Source organism: Eublepharis macularius, chromosome 9 (assembly GCF_028583425.1).
Source record: "Eublepharis macularius isolate TG4126 chromosome 9, MPM_Emac_v1.0, whole genome shotgun sequence".
Classification (NCBI taxonomy): domain Eukaryota; kingdom Metazoa; phylum Chordata; class Lepidosauria; order Squamata; family Eublepharidae; genus Eublepharis; species Eublepharis macularius.
This window is the reverse complement of record NC_072798.1, coordinates 28,300,535-28,325,124: the sequence shown is the minus strand read 5'-3', so window position 1 is coordinate 28,325,124 and position 24,590 is coordinate 28,300,535. Positions and strand designations below refer to the sequence as shown.

The 24,590-nt window shown below is 41.5% G+C and overlaps 1 protein-coding gene across 1 annotated transcript in view; it reads left to right on the top strand.

Annotated features, from left to right (window-relative positions):
- KIAA1549 (KIAA1549 ortholog) overlaps positions 1-22,567 on the top strand; it is a 128,038-nt gene extending 105,471 nt beyond the window's left edge. Inside the window, exons 11-21 of the mRNA XM_054987821.1 lie at positions 3,419-3,621; positions 4,721-4,845; positions 5,787-5,801; positions 7,398-7,603; positions 8,650-8,873; positions 10,563-10,707; positions 11,848-12,156; positions 13,362-13,414; positions 17,040-17,188; positions 19,292-19,446; positions 22,121-22,567. Of these exons, the coding sequence (XP_054843796.1) occupies positions 3,419-3,621; positions 4,721-4,845; positions 5,787-5,801; positions 7,398-7,603; positions 8,650-8,873; positions 10,563-10,707; positions 11,848-12,156; positions 13,362-13,414; positions 17,040-17,188; positions 19,292-19,446; positions 22,121-22,372 (1,836 nt within the window). The 3' untranslated portion in view covers positions 22,373-22,567. The remainder of the gene's footprint in view (positions 1-3,418; positions 3,622-4,720; positions 4,846-5,786; positions 5,802-7,397; positions 7,604-8,649; positions 8,874-10,562; positions 10,708-11,847; positions 12,157-13,361; positions 13,415-17,039; positions 17,189-19,291; positions 19,447-22,120) is intronic.
- The last annotated feature ends 2,023 nt before the right edge of the window (positions 22,568-24,590 follow it).

Here is a 24,590-nt window from a genome sequence, read left to right as displayed (position 1 = left end):
AGAAAGCAAGCACTTAAGGGGGGAAACTAGGCAGGTCAGTCACATGCGCTCCCACATCTGAAATGACTAGAAAGAAATTTACCCTCTACATTAAAAAGTAGATCTTGGGAGATTAATTGTGAATGTTTTAGACTGTGTTGTCTGCCACTGATGTCTCATGCAGGAAAAAAAACCCTATAATATATTTAAACTCCTAAGTTTGAAAGGCAAAAAGAGTCACATTTTGTAATTGTTTAAGTAACCAGGAGAACTAAAATTTCATCACAGTGGATGAAGGAGAGGCAAGCTAGTGTTCTCTGAGCAGAGAGGTTTTTATTTAGTTTAAAATGCAAGAGCATTGAAACATGTAATCCCCCGCCTGTGTGAAGTCAGGAAGGAGCTTTTGCTCTTGACTAAGTAACACACAGGACAACCAAGCCATATTTGTGTGTTACCTAAATGAGAAGACTGATGTGAGGATTTTCATGTTCTGGTTTTTAGCATCGTGTCTTTATGTTCCGTTTCTCTAGTGCTTCATTACATGCAGAATAGATGACGTATTTATTATATTTTGCATTTCAGCAAAAACAGGCTTCCAGGGCAGCTTATGGTAACACAGACATACGTAACTTAAAAATACACAGTGTAAAAAATATCAGTTGCAGCGTCATTCACAAGGTACTTGGGAGGTGGTTGTCAGGATTTAGATTAAGCATGATGGGTTGCTGTCTCACTGTTCTCCTCAGTGGAAGATGGGGGTATAATAGGTATAATAGATAGCAGTAGGCAGAATAATTGTGAGTGCAGCCTTGACAACAACAGTGGAAGCATTCAGAAGTGGCTAGGGTGCATACAGAATATTACTTTAGTGAATGCGTTTAGGCTGAGAAAGAAAATAGTTTCTTTATCAAGACTGCTCAGAGAAAAGGAGGCTGCTGGAGTCAAAGCAGGAAATTGTGTCTGAGAGAATTTGGAAACCAAAACATTTTAAAGGTGACATGAACAGGTTAGGAGACAAAAAGTGGGAAATAATGAGCTGGATCCACCAGCCCTCTCTGCTACGCAGTAAGTTTTCCTCCAATGGAAGAAAACCTTCAATTCATAGAAGGACTTGCTCTGTCTTCCACTTAATGGAAAGGAGTCATTGATCCCAACCTTTTGCTTGAGTTGTTGACACAAAAGAATGTGTCATTTATTGGTCATTTATTGAGGGAGGTAGGCAGAAGATGCCTTTTCCTTGCAAGGTTAATTTCAGTGGGTAGTTTTGTTGGTTTGCAGTCAAAGAGCAAGATCCGGGTCCAATAGCACTTTAAGAACCAACTAGATTCCCAGAGTATGAGCTTCCGAGAGAGCATTGACTCTCAAAAGCTCATCATACTTCAGAAATCTAGTTGGTCTTTAAGGTGCTATTGGACCCAGATCTTGCTCTCAAGAATAAGACTGTTATCTCCATCTGCTGGTCCAGAGAGACAGTGCAGCCTTCTCCAACCTGTTGTGAGCGTACCATATTAGGATGCTGATACCATCTTTTCTGCTAGTAACGGTTCTGTCTATAAAACTGAATGTTCTTAATCTTGTTTAAATGGAGATTAAAGAATGAATGTCACCTGCTATAAATATATCCATAGTACAGTTAAATTACTATGACCTTTGCTGATTTAGCTCTCCAGAATTATGCTCCTTTAAACAGTTCCACTCTATCTTACTTCCAGAAAAGAATGGGCACAAACCGAAATATGAACCAAAATTTGTGATGAACCAGGCCGGTTTGTGATTTGTGAACCAGCAGTTTGTCAGATCCCATTTCTGACAAACCGCCACAAACTTTAGGCTGGTTTGTTTGGTTCGTTTTTCATTTCATCACTGCAGACAGCCTGGCACTGATCAATCAGTTTCCTAAGCAACAGGGGATGGACTTCCTGCAGACCTTCTGTTGACCTGGAAGTGGTGGTTTGCTGGCCCGGAAGTGACATATTCACGAACCAAAACAAACTGATTCCTGAACCGGGGCAGGTTTGTGAAAGTTCATGGTTCGTGAAATGTGATCAACCTCGAATCGCATGGTTTGTTTTTTTTCTGGTTCAAGCCCATCTCTATTCCGGAGCACTTGTATAATGTGCATTCTCTCTCACTGAATTCCTTCTCAAACTCCATCTTTTCTAGCAAGCCTCTGGTACAAGTCCTTCTTCTGTTGAATGTTAGATTGTATGGTTTTCACTAGGGCCCTGTCGTTTAACTGTTACTCTGCAAAATGCAGTGCATGTCAGTAGTGCTGTATATATATGTGTATTGCTTATATTTATTTATTGTTGTTTGTAATGATTATATTTCTGTTTATTTTGTGTATTGATGTTCTTGGTTTGGCCTACTGAGCATCTTGCTTTAAGAACAAGCTGCTCTCAAAGAGAGCAATCCTAAGTGGATCTACTCAGAAGTCTAACGTTATTTATTGGGCCTTACTCCCTGGAAAGTCTTTTTAGGACTGCATGCCAGAGTCACAGATTGAGTTGTTTCTTCCAATAGGCCTTTCTATGGAACATAGTTTTAGTTCCTTTCTCTCTGTTGTTTGCCCTATAAGGGACATATGCTCTGTCGTCCATGCTCCAAGGTGTAGCAGGAGCACAAGTATATTCTGTGCTTCAATGTAGTTGGTGTCCTTTTTAGTACTTACATTTCTGCAGTATGTTCTGGGCAATGCAATGCCTCCTTACAGGACAGAGTTAATAATGTGTGGTTAAGTTTGTGCAGCAGAAGTATAGATTCAGTGTAACCATAGACAAGTCAGAACCCTTCTCAGGGCTGGTGTCAGCAGCACAGGATGAGGTGCAACAGCTGCCAGGGCCCTGTAGCTTCTGGTGGGGCCCACTACTACTGACTCCCTACTCATACATACCTTCTGATGCTTGCACTTCCACCCTTCCACTTGTGTGTGCTTGTGAGTGCTTTGTCACCTCTGCTCCCAACTGCCTATACCGTCTAGTGCTGATGGAGAAGTACATGTGCATCAGTGTTCCTGGGAGCCACAGCAGTAAAATTCCTACCCGTGTCCATCACCTTTGGGAAATGGTGTGGAGGCAGTGTTGTGGTAGCTGTGACTGCAGGTGGGGAGGGAGCTTGTGAGTGGACAAAGGAAGGACACATGGGCCAGTGGGGACATGAGGGTGGGAGGGCAAGAAGGGAAGCCTAGTAGTGGATATGTGGGGGACCCTGAGCACTTTCTTCCCAGGGCCTCCCAAAACTGGGAACTGGCCCTGATCCTTCTGGCCATGTATCTAATATCATGAAAATGATTTTTCATGTCTTCATATTTTCCAGCTGTTTATACCTATTCTGTTTTTGTGCTGCACACCTTTGGATTCATCAGCCAAAGTCTTATCTTTTATACTTTTTATGTCAGCTCATGGTCGCATTGCTTTGCTGCTTTCCCTTTTTTCTGCAGTTGCAAGCCCCCAGCGTGAAAGGTTTTGATTTTGCAAAGCAGCATTTAGGCCAGCACAACAAAGATGACATCCTGATCATACATGAGCCGACTCCTCTGCCGGGACCAATTAAGGACACCACCCCTTCTGAAAATGGTGACCTGCCAAGCCCCAAGACCAAGATCTCTTCAAAGCCATCCAAGAATGTCCGACACAGAGGGAGGTCAGTTCAGCGGATGAGAAATCGCTTGGCACAGATTAAAGTTAATTGGCTGTGGAGGATTATTTTGCTCAGCTAAGCCTTTTTTTCTCCATTGGAATAGCCTCTGCTCAGGAACTTTCTGTTTACATGCATCCACAAGGATTTGCTCCTTCAGGTCTTTTCTCCTGGCTGCTTTTGGAATTTTCAGTTGAGAAGTAAAGGGATGAGCTGGGATCTGCCTGTGTGGAGTGTGTCTTAATATGATTTATTTGTGTGACTGAACATTCTGATGTTGCAGAGGCAGATTGGCCCTTTAACTTCCTGGGAAAGTTACCAGCAAGGTGCTGCCATGGAGTGTCACTGATATCGAGATGCTAGTGGTGTTGGCTACACTACAGGACCACCCAGCTTTGGACCTGACCAGTAGCAATAAGCTTGTCCCTTGCTTCCTCCAGTGCCATCAGTGGCAACCATCATTCTTGTTGTGGCCCAGGAGTGAGCATAGCTGTCCCAGCAGGGGCTTCCAGTGTCACCAGGGCCACTTGACTTTCTTCTGGACCATTTTAACATTCCAGTCCACTCTGTTTTCAAACCTGTTGAAAATTAATCTTGCGGTAGAAAACATACTTATATGTTTTTCATACTTGCACTTCCCTACTTTGCTTAATGCTGATGTGCTTATCCAAGAAATGTTTCTTGCATTAGTTTTTAGAGAAAAGTATCACTGGCCAGCTGCTGTGTGTTCCCAGTATCTAGTAATCTGACAGTATAATGCATCTAACATATCGATTCCACATAACTGTCATGGCTAATTGCCATTTACAGACCGAATCACCCGCGAATTTGTCTAATTCTGGGATCTTGTTGCAGTGAATTCCACAATCACGTTTTGTTTGACGGAATGCTTTCTTTCATCTGTCCTGTTTGCCAAAAGTCAGCTTTTATTTGATGAAATCTGCATGTTGCTGACTGCAGCAGTAGGCAGAGTAAAGGTGCTCCAAGAATCTGTTGAAAGTGAAAGGGGAAAGATGTGCATGTTTGTTCTCTTGGTATTTGACTCATCTTTGTATATAGTATTGTACCACTTTCAAAGAAATGATTCATTTTTTCATACCTACAGAGTTTCCCCCTCTGATGCTGACTCCACAGCAAGTGAACAGTCTAGTGGACGCGAAACAGGAGAAGAAACTACCAGGCCACAGACTGCTGTCAATGAGGCCAAACCACACAGAGTTGGCAAGGCTGGTATGTCTCTCTCCCCTGTTCCTTTTACATTATAATGCTAAGCTACATGCTGTATGGGACAACTGTGTTTGGATCTCTCTGTGTATTTATTTTTAGTTGCCTAGAGGTAGTGATTGGGGGGGGGGGGGGGTTATATGAAAAGGGGCACACAGGAGGAAAGGGTTAAACACTCCCTTCTCCTTCTCCTCTTGCATTGCTTCTGCAGTCAAAGGGTCACGTGTGAATGCTTTGAAATGAAAATAAGTATGGCAAGAGGTATTCAGCCTCCTATCCGTCTGTGAATTTTTAGTTCAACTCTCTGACACAGCACTAAGAATGGAGAAACTGCTGAATAGTTTCTTTGAGATACATTTATATACTCTTACTTTTAAAATGTTTTTTTTTTAATTATACTTGCATAGTAATTTGCGTAAAAAATTAAACAAGTAGGGGGGTATGTATATTTACAGCTCTAATTCTGTGATTAGTTTTTGGGTTTCAAAGATTTTTTTTTTACTGAGACTTGAATTTTAATTTGGCATGTGTTAAAATGCAGGCCATCCAAAGTTAGTAGCTGTCTGTTAAACATGAGGGTAACAACAGGGTAATCATGGTGCTGATATCAGGAGTTGTGTATAAATTATCTGGTAGTCTAACACACAACAGTAGTCATGATTGTTTCATTAAAAAAAAAGTGGTACTGGCCTCCTCAGGCTCTACCATTTCATAATGCGGATCTGAAATTTAAATGTGTCCTCATGTTAAAAATTCCTTGTATACAGAAAGCAAGTAGATTAACTAACCTACTGGAGGCCTGTTCTATGCCCTTTTCGGAACATTTGATTTCCACTATTAAACAGTAGAAACTGATATAACAGACCTCCCTTCAGTAGCATCTGGCTCTTCATCTGTAGCTTGCTAAATGATAACTATGCTGTTATCTTTTCCCTTGATGCTGCTAGGAGTAAACAGAGTTGGTAAGTTTCTTTTAAAAAATGCAGCTGTCTTGTGCTTAAGACCTAAGATGAGAGTGTCTTCATTAATATGTCAAGTATACTTGACTTTTAGGTAGGATTGTCAACAGCCTGGAGAAAATTGTTGTGTCCCTTTAACAGAGGTGTGATGTGTGGAAATGAGCAATTGAAGCTTTTCATGGCTTGGGGGCAAATAACATGACTTGGTAGATGACATGCCATTAAGCCTCTGCTAAAGGGACAGGACATTTTTCCTCCTAGGCTGTTGGCAACTCAGCTTTGATTATCTACGCTTTATACTTGTATACTTCTCTGTGTTATAATGGGAATTTAGGTTCCCTAATGGAACTGTTCCCAGGCACATGTGAAAAGAACTCAACAGGTTTATTTTAATTTTATACAACTTGAGCCTAGAGCCCTAACAGCAACAGCAGCCATCTTAACAATGATAACTCTTCTCCCTCCAGATGCTACTAGGAGGCAGATGCCTCTCCTTCAGACATTAACTCTTTATTAACAGTATCATCCTCTGCATACTCTTTGTCACACCCCACATTATATAACACATACTGTGACAAGTGTTCATCTGATTCTTTATAAAGTAGATTTTTTGGTGGGGAGGGGTAACTGCTATTAATTTTTTCTTGTCAGTCCTGAGCATCTAATACTGTATCAAGTTTTGTGGTGGCTAAAAATCCTGTTAAAAGCCATTAGAAGGTGCACATATGCCTTCATGTTTGACAGATGTTTTTCTCCATCCTTTCTAATTTTTCTCACTCTCCTTGTCAAAGATAAAATGTCTGTTCATCTAAATCAGTCATGGGGCTTCTTAAAGGGAAAAAGGTTTGCAACCCAAGATAGTATAGGGAAGCTATTTTTGGCAGAAGGAACTATTCTGGCTCTGTTTAAGTAAACCTTCTAGGAATTGATTGATTTGTGCCATCTGCAGCATGTGAATTTGGTCCTCTTTACGTTCACTTCTCTTTTGCCCTCCTGGTGTTCTCCATGCCAAGTTGGTGCCAAGGTGAAAAAGAAAGAGGGTAGGGTACAAAGCATACTGAAAGGCCAACTTTTCTAGCCCTCAGTGACCAGGCAACTCAGAAACCAATCAGGGTTTGGCAACTAATTGGCATTACTGCGATGAGAATAGACAGGGAGGATGAGATAAAGAGCTTCTCCTTATCTTCAAGGCTGTTCACTCGGGACTCCAAGGCTGGTCTTCAAGGCTGTTCACTTGGGACTCAAAGGACGCTTGCAGGTGTTGTTAATTAACGGAGACTGGGTGTCTCAGCTAGACCTGTGCCTGCCAGCACTTCGTACACTAAACCAAACTTAAACAACGTTCAGCCATTTTAGCTGGAATCCTAGATCTTACTCTCCACACAGACTGCAAAATCATGCATTCTTTGAATCTTATATATTTATCCCTGCCTTTCTTCCCTCATGAAATTCCAAGTGTGTATTCTGTTGTGTATATATTCTATCAAAGTTACCCAGATTTACCTTCAGCAAGACGGTTCTTTTATCCACTCATTCCATGGGCCTAACGCTTATTGGAGCGACAGTGATTTCTACCTTACATTTGTTCTTCTAATTTAGGCCCTCCACAGATGGGTAATGGAACAGAGCAACACTCCTCAGCCTCCATCTTTGAGCATGTGGACAGAATGACACGATCCTCAGAAGTCAGCAAGAGAATCCCCAACAAGATCCAGTTGATTGCCATGCAGCCCATTGCTGCACCTCCAGTTCAGAACCAGCCACTTTCCGACAGAGTAGCAGAGACCAACAAAATTAACAAGGAGGTAATGCATTTTATGAAGGCTTTTACAGCTTGGGATAGAGAGACTATAACCTTCCCTCAGAGCAGATGTATAAACTAGTTGAATAGCACCCCTCAAAGAACTTCAGGTCCCAGGGTTCCCTGGTGAGAGGAAGTTATTAACAGAGGTTCTTACCAAACTACAATTCCCAGGATTTTTTTAGAAGACCCCCTGATGACAAAACTGGTATAAAATTGTTCCTCTGTTCTTGGAAAAGGCTCATTGACCAAATTACAATAGGAAATATGAATCTTCAGGAAAGGGAAAAAGTTCATAGCCCCATGGAGCAGATTAAAAAAAGGCATAAAGGGAACTTAACTCACCACCACCCTTTTTAAAAACTGGACACTAATGAGAGGAGGAACAAAAAAAATAGGAGACAGGAAGGAATGGTGTGTCTCTGTATGATTCATAGCTCTTACATCCCAGCCAATTTCTTCCGGAGTAAGTAATTCTGCCACATTTATCCATGATTGGACCATCCATTCATTCCCAACACAGAGATGTAGCAGGATTATCTGTGCTCAGAGGAGGCTTGCCCAGAGCAGTAACTCATACAGAAATACATTGGGTGAGCTCTACTGAGGCAGTAGTTCTTACAGTTACATGATCTGCAAGTAGATTTTTTCCCAGGGTAAAAATTAGGTGTGTCCAGATTTAAATTCAATTTTCCTGTTACAGGCAGATACTAAAATCTGGTTCCCTTTTCATTTTCTTACTGCCGTTCTGTTATGGCAGCCTGCAGGAGATATAATTTGCTATTTGTCATGCATTTTTATTCACACGCTGCACTCTCTCTCTAATTGCCCTTGCTCTGTTAATCATCATGCTGTGTGAAATCATTCTTCTACCTGAAAAGTCTGTCAGTGAATTACAGGCTGGAGACTGAGATACTGGAGTGTTATTGAGACGTGTGCTTTTAACATGTTGTCGTCCATTTCTCCTCTTCCACATAGTCCCATTCCACAGTACTGAGGAACATTTTGTGTTCCAAAGCATATTATAATGTGTTTGGCTTTGTTCTAAAGATCCAAACAGCTCTGAGGCATAAATCTGAAATAGAGCATCACCGCAACAAGATCCGACTTCGAGCCAAGCGCAAAGGACACTATGAGTTTCCAATTGTGGACGACATGATTATCATTGACACCAAAGAGCAGCAGAGAATGTACCGCAAAGCTCAGATGCAGATAGACAAGATCTTGGACCCCGGGGGCAATATGCCGACTGTCTTCATAGAACCCAGGAAGAGGTAACGATGATACAGAATTGGGGAAGGAGCCCATTCTCTGGTAATGTGGAAATGTGCAGGTTGTATCATGATTTCCATGTCAGATTTAGAATATTAGCTAAGATCTTTGTTTAAGGTAACCATCTTCACTTGCAAAAGATTAAGAGAACTATGCGTAGCAGCATGTATGACATCCTGAGCCTTGAGGAATAAAAATAATTTAGTATTGTTCAGCAGGACTTGAGTCCAGTGGCACCTTAGAAACCAAAAAGATTTTCAGGATGTAAGTTTTTGAGAGTCGGAGCTCCCTTCTTCAGGCACTGCATTTTCAGGGTATCTCAGAGAGCACCATCTCCTATTAAAAAATCTCAGTGGGCATTAAGATCTCTCTTAATGCCTTTCCTTCCTTGCATCATGTTTGGCATCTACTAGGACAAGGGAAATGTGCACTTAAATTTATGGTTAACGTACTGGCTAAGTGCTGTAATAATAAAGAGAAGATACTAGGACAAGGGGCTTTTCAGGAGTTGCCTCCTCTATGTATTTAGCCTTCATGAAACATGTCAAGGCTGTTTGAGTATAATTTTAATCTATTTGCTATTCCTTTTTTTGGCCCCATCGTTTACACATTTTAAGAGAGCCAGTTTGGTATAGTGGTTATGAGTGGCAGGACTCTAATCTGGAGAACCAGGTTTGATTCCCTCTTCTCCGCTTGAAGCCAGCTGCATGACCTTGGGTCAGTCATAGCTTCTAGGAGCTCTCTCTGCCTCACCCACCTCACAGGGTTATTGTTGGGAGGATAATGATTAACACACTGTGTAAACTGCTCTTAGTGGGTGTTAAGTTGTCCTGAAGGGTAGTATATAGAATCATAGGATTGGAAGGGACTTCCAGGGCCATCTAGTATAAATCAAATGTTATTGTTGTTAATAGTTTGGATCAGTTATTTATATTGTAGTTGTTATATTTAAGAAAAAACACAGGCTCTCTAAGTCAGCCATACAGCCACTCTGATCTCCATACAATATAATAAACAACAGTACACAATTATAAAGTGTGATAAATAAATTGATTACATCATCACCATTATTGATTACATCACTTCCATTATACATAGACAATGTATACATTGACAATGTATAATAGATGTGATGTAATCAATAATGGTGATGATGTAATCAATTTATTTATCACATTTCATAATTGTGTACTGTTGTTTATTATATTGTATTGAGATCAGAGTGGCTGTATGGCTGACTTAGAGAGCCTGTGTTTTTCCTCCTGTATTTTGCTTGCTCTCTCTTTAAGAGCCTCTGTCCTAGCCAGTGTTGTTATATTTAACACAGATGGTTTTAGGTGCCATCCTTTTCCCCTATAATATTGTAAGTTACCTTGTTGGCCCTTTGGATGGAAAAACAGGGAAGAACTGAATTTAAAAAAACAGTGGAGGACTTTCCTTCCTGCCTCATTCCATCTAGGTTACCAGTTTTCCCTCTGAGATTTCTACATTGTCAACTCAGACTAGTATAGCACAAGAGTTGTGCAATGTGGCTTTTATGTGATTCAGACTCTATGGACTTTGTAATGTGCTCAGACATGCCATATTAAGAAACGGCTTGGTACAGAAGGGACCGACAGATCCAGTTCTGAAGGTCTCCTCTGGTAAGCTAAGAAATGGCTAGCTTTTAACTTCTTTTTATGTCATTGTAGTTCACGGGCTAAACGTTCCCCAAGGCAACGCCGAAGACATCAGCTAAATGGAAGTCCGATGGATGCAGACAAGGACAGGTTGATCACAACTGACAGTGATGGGACCTACAAGAGGCCTCCAGGAGTTAACAACTCTGCATACATTGTATGTTTGGCTTTTTTTTTAAAAAAGCAATGCTTTATGATGAGTTGTAAGATGGGGAAAAAGCATCAGTTTTTAAGAAGCAGTAGTGTTGCTTGCCTGAATCTGCATAATGCAAAGAATGATTATGCAAAACAATCTCTCTGGTTTTCCATAACCGTTATGAGCTGTCTTGATTACAGCTCTGTCTTGAATTCATTTAGTGCTAAGGAAGGCAGGTATAATCAGGGGCTCAAGAAGATGCCTTTGGTGGCGGAGGGCTGATTTTCAGGACAAACCCATTCCAAGCAGTGATGGCAGACTAAACTTGGTGGTCTGTGGCCAAGGCAGAGACAGTATGTGTTATGTTTCCACATACACATGCTCTCAAATATCCCACAGTTCATTTAGGAGGTAGTGGGTGATGGAATTACCAAATGTGCAGGTATATCTGTTGGTCCTCAGCTTGATATAACTGAAGTTCTCTTAGAGGATTTTGTTCATTTGTTTGCATGTCCCCCCCACCCCCCACACCCACACCTTTTAGGGAAAAATACTCCTCATACATACAATTCTTTAGACTTCACTTCTGTGTAGAAAAGATACAGGCCCAAGATTATAATCATGTTGTTTTGAAGTTAAGTATAATGTGAAAAATATGAATACACTGATGTGTTTTAGCTGTTAGCTAGTAGAAAGGCAGTGTAGTGGGGGATTGCATGCATTTGTTGACATCCTCGGTGTACTGCATTCTGGGATAAGTAACAGTCCCCCACCTATCTACTCTAGATGTGGGGGTATTTTTAATGATCTACATGCCTAGCCCATATTCTCACAGTCAAACGAATTGTGACTTACAAATATCCCTGTGGTAATCTAAGCTACTTGGGTTCAAACTAGACATAATGTGAATGATCAGGGTGTTTCACAGGTTGTAGTTTTGTTTTCTAAACTCATGTAGCTGCTTTGAAGATTGAGGAAGAGTTTCTGGAAGACAAAGATATTTAACCCAATCTCTTTCACACCTTGTCAGTGACTTACGTCTCCTTTGTGTGAGGAAAATCACAGGCCCAAGTGCTTGACCTGTCTGGTTTGATTCAGTGCAACATTAGCAGTACTGCCACTGCCTTCTCTCACGTCACTGTCTTTCTGTTCCCTTTCCAGTCTGATCCTGATCTTCCTGCTGAACCCCAAACACCTTCATCAATTGAGCTGGGGAAGTACTCAGGCTTGCCCCCTCATCCTTCTCAGTACATCCCTCCTCAACCCTCCATTGAAGAGGCCCGGCAGACAATGCATTCTCTCCTGGATGATGCCTTTGCCCTGGTGGCCCCCAGTAGCCAAACAAACAGCTCTGCTGCCATCACGCACCCTGGAGGGTCAGGGGGACAGCCAACAAACAACACACCGGTTCGGGCAGCAAGAGAGACCTCTGGCAGCCAGTGGGGGTCACCGTATGGTCCGACTCACACAGTAAGCAGCCTTTCAAGACTTCAGGGTGCTGTTCTAAAGTTTACAGAAATGCCTAGCTGCTTTCAGTTCTTTTATTTATTTGCTGATCTACATTTATAGCTCATGGTATTCCAAAGATTCAGGATTAATTGTACAATCAATGTAGTAATAAGAAAAAAGTGATCCCTTCAATCCTATCTTATTCCCTGCTCCACCTTGAGCTAGTGCACTGGTTTACTAGATAACATAAGCCTGGTTATTTGCTTCTTTTGACTGACTTGCTTGGTAGATAGCATTATACAGCAATGTGTCCATGCATCTTTATAAGAGGTGTCTGTAGGAAACAAAGTCAGAACCAGTCCTGAGCTTGCATAAGCATGACTGCTTTGCTTAAGTTAATGGTCCTTTGCAGGTCTTGACACTTTTGTCACAAGCTTAGGGCGGTGTATTTATTTCTATGCTGAGGCCACAATGCAGAGAACATGATAGTTTATGGTGGGGTGTGAAAAGAATCCTGCTAACAATGGTGCGGCTCTGCTTTAATTCAGCCCCTTTAATCAAACAATAAACATTCATGCTAGATCATGCGAGGATCCATCTAGTTCACTATTCTGTTCCCAGTAGTAGCCTGCCAGAGGCTTCCAGGAAGCCTTCTAGCATATCATTTTCCCCTTAAACACTTATGAATGGTCCCCCACCATCCAGCCAGTCGCCTTAGGCCTCACAGTGGAATAGTTGCCAGGGTCTGAGGCCTGCAGTGGGTCCGCATGGAGGAGTTCTATTTTATTTATGTATTTAGATATTTATATCTCACATTTCTCCTCTATGAGGACCCAAAGCAGCTTACAAAATTCTTCCATGCTCCATTTTATCCTCAGAGCAAACCAGTAAGTTAAGGTAGGTTATGTTGAGAGTGGCTGGCCCAAAATCACCAAGCAAGCTTCCATGGCAGAGTGGAGATTTGAATCTGGATCTCCAAGAAGCTAGTCAGACACTTTTACCACTACACCATGCTGACTAACAAGTGTTGGTTCTGAGAAGTAGACAAAAGTCAACATCGCTGCAATATTCTTCGCTTTCTCCTTTGTCTTTGGTAGTTTCTTATGGTCATCTGCTGAAAGAAACACTAAATTTGTAGATCCAAAGATGTTTAAATAGGACATGTGTTTTTCTTGTACGTAAGTCTCTCTCTTTTAAAATTGTATTTTATTACTATCTTATTCTAGAGATACATGGAATTTGGAATGACCCCTCCAACAGCACCAGGCCTGCTACAAAGGTAGTTCTCTGATTCTCCCCCCTCCCCCCAGCTGGTAATATCGTGACTGGAACTGCTGTTTGTTACTACAGCTATTACTTTCCTTCTGATCCTGGGCCATATGTTAAGTGCTAAAGGCCCCTAAGCTAGTCAATATAAGAACTGTGGGCCAACAACCCTCCACCTTTCCCTCTGCTCTCAGGAATGTCTAGTTTCAAGATAGTGTATGGCATGATGTCATGTTGCCAGAAGTTCTCCTATCCCTCACTTTCCACAGGCAATAAGCTTAACCAGGGAAAGGGAAGGCACTGCACAATGATATTACATTTTCACATTGGCAGAAAGAGTGAGAGAGAAATGGAGCGGCAGAAGTTTGGGCGGGGTGAGGGCATGAAACGAAAAGACCCTGACAGGATTAGCAGGGACAATAGTAATTTAATTGACTGATTTTCAAGCATTTATAAGCAGCTTTCTCTGCCAAAAATGGCAATTGAGGTAGCAGACAAAACAGTAAAGAACAACAGCCAGTATCAAATCTACAATGACATTAAAACATTTTGGCCTTCAGACAGCTGAGCAAGGCTCTCTTGCTTCGTAGCTGGCAATTATTTTTCATTCAGGCAATGCTGATTTTTCTTAAATTACAGGTGAATACCTCATTCCTGAAGAGAGACTGAAAAAAATTTCATTAAGTGATTAAACAATAAAGGCCTCTTTGATGCTCTCACTGCCTTCTATTTCTATGAGGCTTGGGAAATGAATGATTTGGAGGGGGGGTTATGGTATGTCCTTTTTAAAAACTTGGCTTTGGCAGTGAACTATTATTAATGTCACAGTCAAGTGGTTTAAGTAGCCAGTTCTTGGAAGAGTGGTTGGAAAAACACATTGTTCAATTTCTCCTCAGTAATTTAATCAAGGTTTTCAGTGGGCTGGAACCAACCTGCATACCTATACTTTCTTTCTAGTATGATAAGAGAGGGGGGCTTTCATGAGAGCAGTGTAAGGCTATATTTTAGGAACTGTTTAAACTTTCAAATTGTACAAGCAGTAACACACTTTGTGCAAGTGCTACAGTTTTGCAAGAGTTCAAATTATGTGCTCTTACTGGATCTGTTTTTAATATTTTCCCAAGAGGCACTTATATGTTGCCAAAAGCCAATTCTAAACATGCAAGTTTCTAGGACTGATCAAAAATACAGTTGATGAGGTGGAAAACATTAATTGTGAATGGATAAAACTTGCATTGGGGCATGCATAGCAGAATGGAAAGGTGAAATTTTGCTCAATATTTTTCCAGGTTTCTTTCTCAAAATGCCAGACATTGATGTTTTTAGATTTTGGCTTGGATCCAGAGTAACATGAGTGGAGCTCAGTGAAAGGAATTAAACCTTCTAGCTACAGTCCACTGCACTCCCTCCCATCCAGCGCTGTTCCCAGGATCAGAGATACCCCTGGAACAATGGCTTGTATCTAATGAAATATCTCTAGGACACTGATTTTCCTGCATTTGTCTCTGCTCCTTTTAAAACCCTGGAAAGATTATTCCTGGGACTGTGGAACCAGCATGAATGAATAGCTACACAGGTAGTGGGTATAACAAAATGAGGGTTTTAGTTTAGACATTCTGAGCATGGAGAAACTTAGCTGATCCATTAGAATCTGTTAGGGTCAATCAGAAGCACTTGGGCAAAGAAAGAAAGTTGGGAAAGAGAGTGAAGGAAAAACTGTTAAGAAAATCACATTTGGAAAGCTAAATTAACAGAGCAGCCAAGGGAAGTGTGTGCATTGGATACACGTGAGAGTCAGTTTGGTGGAGTGGTTAAGCAGCAGGACTCTAATCTGGAGAACTGGGCATGATTCCCCGCTGCTCCGCTTGAAGCCAGCTGAGTGACCTTGGATCTGTCACAGCTCTCTCAAAGCTCTCTCAGCCCCACCCACCTCACAGGGTGATTGTCATGAGGATAAAATAATAACACACTTTGTAAACTGTTCTGACTGTGTCATTAAGTTGTCCTGAAGGGCGGTATATAAATCAAATGTTGTTATTGAAATGGAAATAGAAAAGGTACTATATAAACAGTGTATTTGCACAGACGGTAGTTAGGGGTTTTTTTCCTTGGCTTAGTATACTTTAAATTGAAGTTCATTCTCTTATTTAATTAATAAATACACTGATTTAATCTATCCCTATGTCTAGCACTGAATTGTGTTAGTTTCCACACTATTAATATCTCCTAAGACAATATTTTCCAACCTCAAAGTTGGTCACAAAGCCTGTGAAAGTATGTCTTGGATTTTTGCAGATTTTAAAAATCTGTACAAGCTCTTGTCTTTCCTTTTTAGGTGGGTCACTATACCAAGTAAATTTGGATTTGTAAGTCACCATACCAGAAGGTTGGGAAACACTCTCCTAAGGTATATTTGAAGATACCTTTGGGGAAAAGGAAAAGAATCTTCAAATGGTGGCATTTCCCCAAATAAGTTCCATGGGGAGTTTCAGAGGATAAATTGCTCTCCCTCCCTCCCTGTTCCCTCCCTCCCTCCCTCCACAGGTGAACCATTTCTGAGGGTTTAAAGAGACTTTGGTTGAGAGGAATGCCTAAAACGCTGTATGCCTTTAGTTCGTGCTTCATTGGTTACAAGCCAATGCTGGGAGGCCTGCAGCAGGAGGGGGAAATTGGTAACAGCCTCCTTTTCCCCCTTCCATTTGCAGAAATGCCCTAATGCTGGTGGCAAATCAGGTTGGATCCAAACTTTTCATTTAATTATTTTCTCTTTAGGGACTGTTAAAATGACTGGGTTTAATGGATCAATCCAATGGCAACGTTTCGAATTTCTCTCCTTTACTGCAACGATGCCGGCCATTGGGGATATCATAACAGCAATTGAACTGGAAGAATTTAAACTCATTTCTGTGTTTAAAAGAATTTGGTTGAGAGTTGAGATCATGCTTGATCTAAAAGCTCTTCTTCACAGTGGCTTTCCCTATTTCCTTCAAGATAATTGATCCTGCTCCTGTATGGGCTGCTTGTTTTCACTACCAATTAGGGCGTTGAAATATGTTTGCGTATGTACTGTTCAAAGCTTGCAAAGAGTGGGTTGGATTCTGTCTAAAATTTCCCTGCACTGAAGATCTGAAATGCCCCCCAGAAAGTTGAAGATCTGAAATGCTTTATACACAGAAGGGCAGCTGTTGCAGGAAAAATGAGCGCGTGATGGGGGAGTTGGAGGGCTATGACAGGAGGGGAGGGAGGAATCAGTGAACATCTTTTCAACAGGATCCAAGCCATTGTTGGAGGACAAATTTCAACCTGTGTTGAAATCCATCTCACTTGCTATGATGGTAGCTGTGCCACAGACTTCCCTTTGCTCTAGTCTTAAAATGCTGCAGGATCTAAGAGTCGTTCTCTTCTAACCAGATATTTAAGGCTAAAGACTGTAACACACACAAAGCATTTATAGGACAGCTCTAACAAGATATAGTGCTGTGGCGGCTGCCCATATAGTGTTGCATGGGGCAGTGGGTGAGTGGAGAAGTGCTGTTGTGGAGCAGAAAGCTGGCAAGTTGTCCAGTTGCATCTGTGATGCTGTTTGCTTACAAGACAGGTTGGTTAGCAGGGTGTTTATTGTATTGTGTCTCTGCCAGCAGGCAAAATGTTGGCTCGGGTTTCCATCCGCCTGTTGAATTAATGCATCCAGATCAGCAAGCTTCTGACGTTCAGTATTCCACTAGAGGGATCTACTCAGAGGAAATGCCATCAGTAGCGCGGCCACGACCGGTTGGAAGCACTGCAGGTACTTAAAGGTTAATAACTATCATACACTGCCATGTTGTCAGATCATACTAAATGGCCACATTCTAAAATTCAGCACTTATTATAATCAGCTGTGGCTCTGCAGCAGCTCAGTTGTTGAACATACTTAGAATACAAGCAAGTAGAGAGTTCCATCCTAGGGTTGCTAGGCCTGTTGATGTCATGGCCAAAGAAGTCTAGGGGCACGTCCAGACCTGGAAATGGTGTCACGTCTGAGCTATGCTCTAGGAATCTCCCAAATCTCTGTGGTAATGACCATAGAGCTTTTGGGCAGATCCTAAAGCATCACGCATGACTTCTGGGTTTGGACACAATCCTCCCCCACTTTCTCCCATTGTGCTAATCAGCAATGGCTAGCAAGTGAGTGGATTAGCAGCAAATGCCTGCGGAGGGCAGGTAGATGGTAACCCTAATCCATACCCTTCCACTGAAATAAGTATAATTTACATTTGAGGATCTGGGAAGGAGCAAGATACCAGGAGATGTGTGTGAAAGGCATGCCATGTTTCTTTCATTGAATGAAATTGCAGGATGACCAGTGCTCCCTGTTGAGGACCAACAGGGGAGGGGAGTGGTAGATGTACACCTGTATATTGTTTGGCCAACTAATCTGTATAGCTAGTGTGTTTGTGAGGTATGTGGTGGTCATTTGCATTACTATAATGCTTCAAAAAGACAGAAATAGACACAAACCTTCATAACTTGTGTTCCTCAGGGCAAAACATTAGTAACTATGTATGCAAGCACATCCCCAAAAGATTTCCTAACTCTCCTCCATCAATAGCTATGGGAAATTGGTTGGAGGCAGAATAAAAATGACTGGTACATCATATCCATGGGGGGGAAAGTGTGATTAAGCTGCAGATATGTTGATTTTAGAAGGCCAGAGGATTCAGCATTTTTTATTTTGCATTTTTAATCTGTATTTTTTCCCATAAAGCATAGGAAGATTGCTTTCCAAACAGGGAGAAAGATCTTGATTTTGTTTAATCATCTGAAAAGAGTCCCACAATGCATCAATTAGTTACATCACTTATGGCTTAAGGGCATAGGAAACACTTTCAGTTTATCATACAACAAAACAAGGAAGTGATGAAAAGGGAGTGGTTTTGGACCTAGTGTTTCTATTACATAAGTGCCATAGAAACTGCTGTCATCTACCAAAAACCAGTCAGATTGGAGTACTCTAAGAGTACAGTCAGTAGCTTCTGAATAGAGGAGTTGATTTCATGCTATGTATTCATACACAGAAGGGCAGCTGTTGCAGGAAAAATAAATCAGACTTTTTGTGGCACCATGGAAGTCCTTCTCTTTAAAACATGCATAATCAAGGGCCTGTTCTCTCTCAATCAATGCTTTAATGTATTTCAAAGGGGGGAGAGATGATTTGCATATGCTCACACTGACTGACTAGTTTTGAACTTAAAAATATTTTGTATTTCTATTTCAACTATAGTGCTAAAAGCAGCCAGAGGTCAGCTCCAAAGTTCTGATTGTCTGCCTGGCCAAAATGTAAAATTATGGCCAGTGCCTCTTAAAAGGTGTAGCAGCACAGAAAGCTGAGGGCCATTTTCTAGACTTCTCTGAGGACCTGTTTGAAAACTATTGTCCCTGCACTGGGGTCCTGCTATTACTCTCTAGCCGAGTGTCTTACAACAAGCAAATATTTTTCTGTCTTCCACCAAGGGCATGCAAACCTCAGTGGTCAATCTTTAAATTACACGTTCGTAATTACCAAAACTGTTATTCAGTGGGCTGTATCTGGGCCAACAGATAGTTTCCATTCCCCACCTCTATCCCATCCACTCTACACACACACAGTCCTTATTTTGAGCCTCCCAAGAATGCCCTTCCTTCTGCAAAGGATAAACTGGGAAAATGCAGCACTGCATGCAAGTGAATTTTTTTTCACCCTTTCACTGACATAGGTTAATTAATTAAAATTGGTTCCCTTTTTCTGCACCTTCCAACTCTCAGACTTTTGTGTTTATCACTGTCCCTGCTGTCAGTTTTATTTGCCCTTCGCACTTCTGTTGCTGCATGTAAAAATGAAAAAAAAAACACAACAATATTTGCTTTTAAGGTTCTCAGATACAGCACCTCACTCAGGTGGGAATTGCTAGCAGGATCGGAGGTCAACAAGTGGAGATCCCCTCAGGCAGAGCAGGGCATGGCCAGCCGGGGGAACCAGGGTGGCCCCCGTATCGTGGAGAGGATGAATATGCTAGGAGAGATGCAGTGAGTACTGTGCTTCGTATTTGAATAGTTTCTGAAGCAGTCTTGTGTTCAGCTAACTTTTTTTTTTTTTGCATTCCTTGCTGTTTGAGCATTTCTTCCCAAGACATTTTTACTTACTGATTGGACAGTAGCTGCTACTTTTATCTCTTCTGCATCTGAATCTCTGCTTTTCTGTCCTTTTCTTTCATACCCTTGGCTCTCACCCTCTGTGAACTTGGTGCCAAGTTGGTTGGGTTTTGCTCGCCCAACGTGCTATTTCTGAGACAAGTGTAGGTAGGAAGCACTGACAATAATTGCTCAGGTTGTCTGACTGGTGCTGGTAATGCATTGTTAGTTGTTAACATTGGAGAAATGTGACTACTGACTGTGGAGCTGAAGAGACCACGAGTATGACCACAAAGAGCCAATGGGGTTTTGAAAATCACTTGATGATGTTTTAGTTTTTATAGCCTGTTTCATTCACACAAGATGCTCCTTTCAGAATGTGGCCTTGTAACTGAACCCCACATGCTTAAGTTGTTGCACATTTTTTTTGTGTCCCCACCTCTCCCAAGTCTGCATCCAAATAGTCTTAAATTGGCTTATTGGAAAAAGCAGATACAAAGCGATTTGGAAAACCAAAACAATCACAACACAGACCTGACTTTTAGAAGGAAGAGTTAGAACTTAGAACTTCTCAACTCTACTGATAGAGAGGTCTGACAAAAACCAGAGAGGGGCCTCCCACACCCCCTGCATGGGGGTGACTTCTGGTAGCTGTGTCACTGGCATATTCACTGTGTTGAACTGGTGATCTAGTAATTTCCACATGCCGTGACATCATGCAAGGGAGTAGCAGGTAAGGAAACTGCAATGACATTCAGCTACAGCTAAGCAATGGGGAGGTTGTGTTCTGGGCTCCTTGGCGTAGGCCTCAAAAAGCGGGCGCATCATGCTGCATGCTACTAAGAGTAGGCAAACACTATTGGCAGACCAAAGTTAAGTGGTCTGGAAAAACAAAATGAGGATCCAGGAGCCTCTTGACTGAAGATAGGCAGCAGTTTGGGGAGTTTTATGTCAGCCAGTGGTGTACTGAATTGGCCCTCTAGTGTCACCTGATTCCCCAGGCCTAACAGATTCTGGGTTGTGTGTCACTGTCTTATCTGGAAATGATTGCACCTCCCTCTTCTGACCAGCAACACAGAGAGTCAATCCCTGATTAATGGGGCTTCTAGTGAGGTCCCTATGGTCTCTCACTTGGGCAGATTTGAACTGTCTCTATGTTTGTGTTATGCTACAGAACACAGCACTGAAACTATCACTTGCTGGTTCTTGTTGAAATACATTCCTAAATGCTTGATTTCCCCCTTCCCTGTCAAGCAGTAAGCTTCTTTTGCATGACCCTGCCATTGTTAACATTGTTGGCTCAGTGTTGCTTTGTAGCTCTTCGGTTTTCTTTCATCTGTATTTCTCAAGTTTACTTCCTTTTTACCACTCTGGAGTTTTTCCTTCCAACAGCCTATGGAGTGATGCTGAAGCAAGGATTGGTGGTGTGCAAACATTATTTTTTATGATCACTACATGCATATTACACAAATCTATTCCTGTTGTGTTAGTGATGATTGTTTGATTCCCCTCCTTTATTTTTATTTTTTTACCTTGTTGCACTTCAGAGAATATTGCTCACTTCTGATTCGCTTCCTTCTTCTTAGGTAGTGACTCTTTTTAGTGCAGAACTATACATTACATATATAGGGCCATGATTCCTTATAAAAACGTTATACAATGTCATTCTAGTGGCTGCACTTTGATGAGGAATATTGGAATATAGGCAAGTGGTGGACAAGCTATTTATCCTTCCCCATCTTATCCCATTTGTCCCAATGAAAATTGCCTTTTTCTAGCTCCTCTTATGTCTGCCGCAGTAAAGGTATGGGTGCACAGGTATGTTTTTCCCAGCAAAGAAAGAAGTAGCACAGAAGTGGAAATTTTCAATAGGAAAACAGAGCAAGGAAGAAGGATTTAAATAGCTCCTCTTTCCCTGTGCCCATCCTTCCTTCACAACTGTAGCCTCAGTAGTCTGTTAATAATATTTGTTTGTAATGTCTATAAAAAGGATTAAGGAACTTACCAGCAGACCAAAGCCACTGTGGTGTAGTGGCTAGAGTGATAGACTAGGATATGGGCAACCCAAGTTCAATTCCCTGCTCTGCCATGGAAGGTCACTGGATGACCTTGGGCATGTCACAAAAGGAAAAAACCTCTCAGCCTAATCTGCCTCACTGGGTTTGTTGTGATAAAAAAATGGAGGAGAATGATGTAAGCTGCTTTGGGTCCCCCTTGGGGAGAAAGGTGGGGTATAAATGAAGTAAAAATAAAAATAAATAAACAAATTTAAATGTAGCATGCTTCCAGTGAGGTATATTACAAGATATGTTTGGTCAGAACAAGAATTTTCCATCCTTAGCGTGTATGAAGGGCAGCGTGAGTTGTCCCTTTGGATCTCAGACAGGGAAACAGTGAGGATCTCTGGCTTTCTCCAAAACAATTACATATATTCAGCATTCCAGTTTTACATTTCAGATGAGGAGAACCTTCCTGTTTTCTTCTCTGCTGTTCTTAGTTGTTTTTCCCTTATCTCCTTGCCTATGCCTCATAAGCACGAGCTACAGTAACTCTGTGTGCCTTTCCCCAGACGCATACGCCTGGACATCAAGAATATTCCTCCTCACCAGTATTCCAGATGCAGAGGACTTCGGCCCGACAGCCCTCCGCACCTCCTGTTCAGCTTCCACCCAGCAACCCCCCTCTGGGCCTGGGACTCTGCTACAGCTCCACTGAGGACCTGCAGCCGGGCCACTCTTCAGCCTCTCTCATCAAAGCAATCCGAGAGGAGCTCCTCCGACTCTCTCAGAAACAGACAGTGGCGCAGAATTTCCACAGCTGATTTTTCATGCCCTTGCAAATCTGCCAGGTATCCGCTTCCTGTGGAAGCAAGACTCAAAAGGAAATCAGCAAGAGCAGAAGTCTCGAGCCTGGAAAGAACTTGGCAGCAGCGAGGAATGTGGAGGAGAGCTGGGAAGGGGTAGTAAGAAATGACATGCAACTCTTTAACTTTTTGCTTTTAGCATCTTAGCCATTATAAGCCTGCTTTGGCTGGGACTGTTCAGTTCAGTGAACGTTCTGGTCCAAAACCTAAACACTTCAAAGAAAGCAATCCATCCTTTAACATGACAATCCACTCCAACATGAGATTCCTGGTTTGGGGAAGGAGAAGCAATGTTTGTAATCTGGAGTAACCTGTTGTTCCCTAATATTCCTAGGAAGATGGGTTATGTATGCTGCTGACATGTTCTGCTCTGTTTTCTAAATGTGCAAGAGTCAGTATTGATCCTGTGCAAGAATTTACTTAATGAAACTCTTTCTAAGACTTCACGGATGCAGGACTCGGAGTAACTTGTTACAAACCAGGACATTAATCATTCTTGTTCAGTATAGCTCAGTGCTTCCAAAGGGAGCCATTTCCTGCACTCTTCCTTGCTGTTCTTCTGGTGCTGAAGCTTCAAAGTTTCCCTTCATCCTGTTGTTTGCAAAGTGGAAATTATGGCCTTTTAAAAACATAAAACCAAGGATATAGTCATTAGATTCATTCAGTCTGGAATAACCAGGTTTACAAAAAAGAAGAAGAAAGCAAAGGAGTTTTTTGGTAGTAATAACTTAGATAAGGACTGATAGGACTGAAAAGTGGATGGGCGTTTTCAGGGGAGTTTCACAAGTGACACATTATAATCTGTTAAATTTTATATATGATGGTATCAAAACATTTTCATTATTTACCAGAGTTGCACCGAGGTGTGATGGAAACGTTAAATAATTCCAGGGTTTTATGGGCCACTGGCCAGGACAGCATCAATGGATCCTCCAACTCTGCCTTTCCATTTTCCTGCCCCCTTCCCTCCCTTGTTGTAGTCAACTCTAACTTTTATGGCTTATGGAAATGAGAAAAAGGAAGGCAATGTCCAGCCCTTTGCCAGTCTGAGAGAGCCCTCTTGACCCTTGTAGCTTAAGGTCAAGCTCAAATGGCCTTTACAGTAAATACAGTGACTAATATGTCATATGTCTAATTTCCAAATTTAAAAAAATTAATTTTTTATGCAAAACCCACCATCTGTTAGTTCAGAGAAGTCATATATCTCAGGAAGCTTGTTTGCAGGTGAATAAAATATCTACCAAGCACTGTGTGTCAATCACAAATTTCCCATTGCTTCATTGATCAAATTCTATAATGAGAATTTAGCTTGTGAAATATCAGGTTGGATTGCACTCAAGTGCTAGAAAATAAGTGAAAACCTGTTCCATACATTCTCCAGAAGCACACCTGGGTATGACATCAAGGCTATGCTTAACCAAGAGCTGCTGCCAACCCTGGTTCTTTGAAGTGCCTCACTGTGCACGAATCTTTTGTTTTTAAAAACTGGGGAAGTGTATTGTAATACATAGTATGTTTTTGGTTCTCCCTTAAAAATAGGTGTACATGTAAAGAGAATAATGTATAAATTGGATCATAGAGGCATTCTTAACATCACTTGTGAAAACTTCCTTCAGTTATGGAGCTTGGAAGGGTAGGGGTTAGTAAGTTCAGCTTTTTATTAATTTGCCAAAGGTTATGAATATAGATGTGCTACCTGTGACGGTGTTTTTAAAAAAAGCAAAACAGGAAGTTGGTGGGTTGAAATGGGATGAAGAAAGCCAGCCTGGGTATTATCATGTCACCAGCACTAGTGCATCATAAACTACTCTTTGCATTTGATTCTTGAGAAATCCTCCAAAAAAGAAGTGAAATTTATGAAAACGCTGGTTTTAGAATAACAAAAGCTTAGAATTCACCATTAGAGACAGTTACTGCATTTATACGTGTTCCTACTGATATAGTGACAGTACCCGCCATTCAGGCATCTGTCACTAGTTTTCACAGAATTATGATTTTACTGTTAGTTGTGAGGTGTAATTTACTGTCATATGGCCATTGCTTAATTGTAACCTGCATACTTATGAGTGAAAATTCTAACTAAATTATTTTATTTGTTGGAGTGTATTTTTTTTTGTTTTTAACATAGACTAAATTAAAGCTGAAGCAGTGGCACAAAGAGAATCGACCAAAAGCA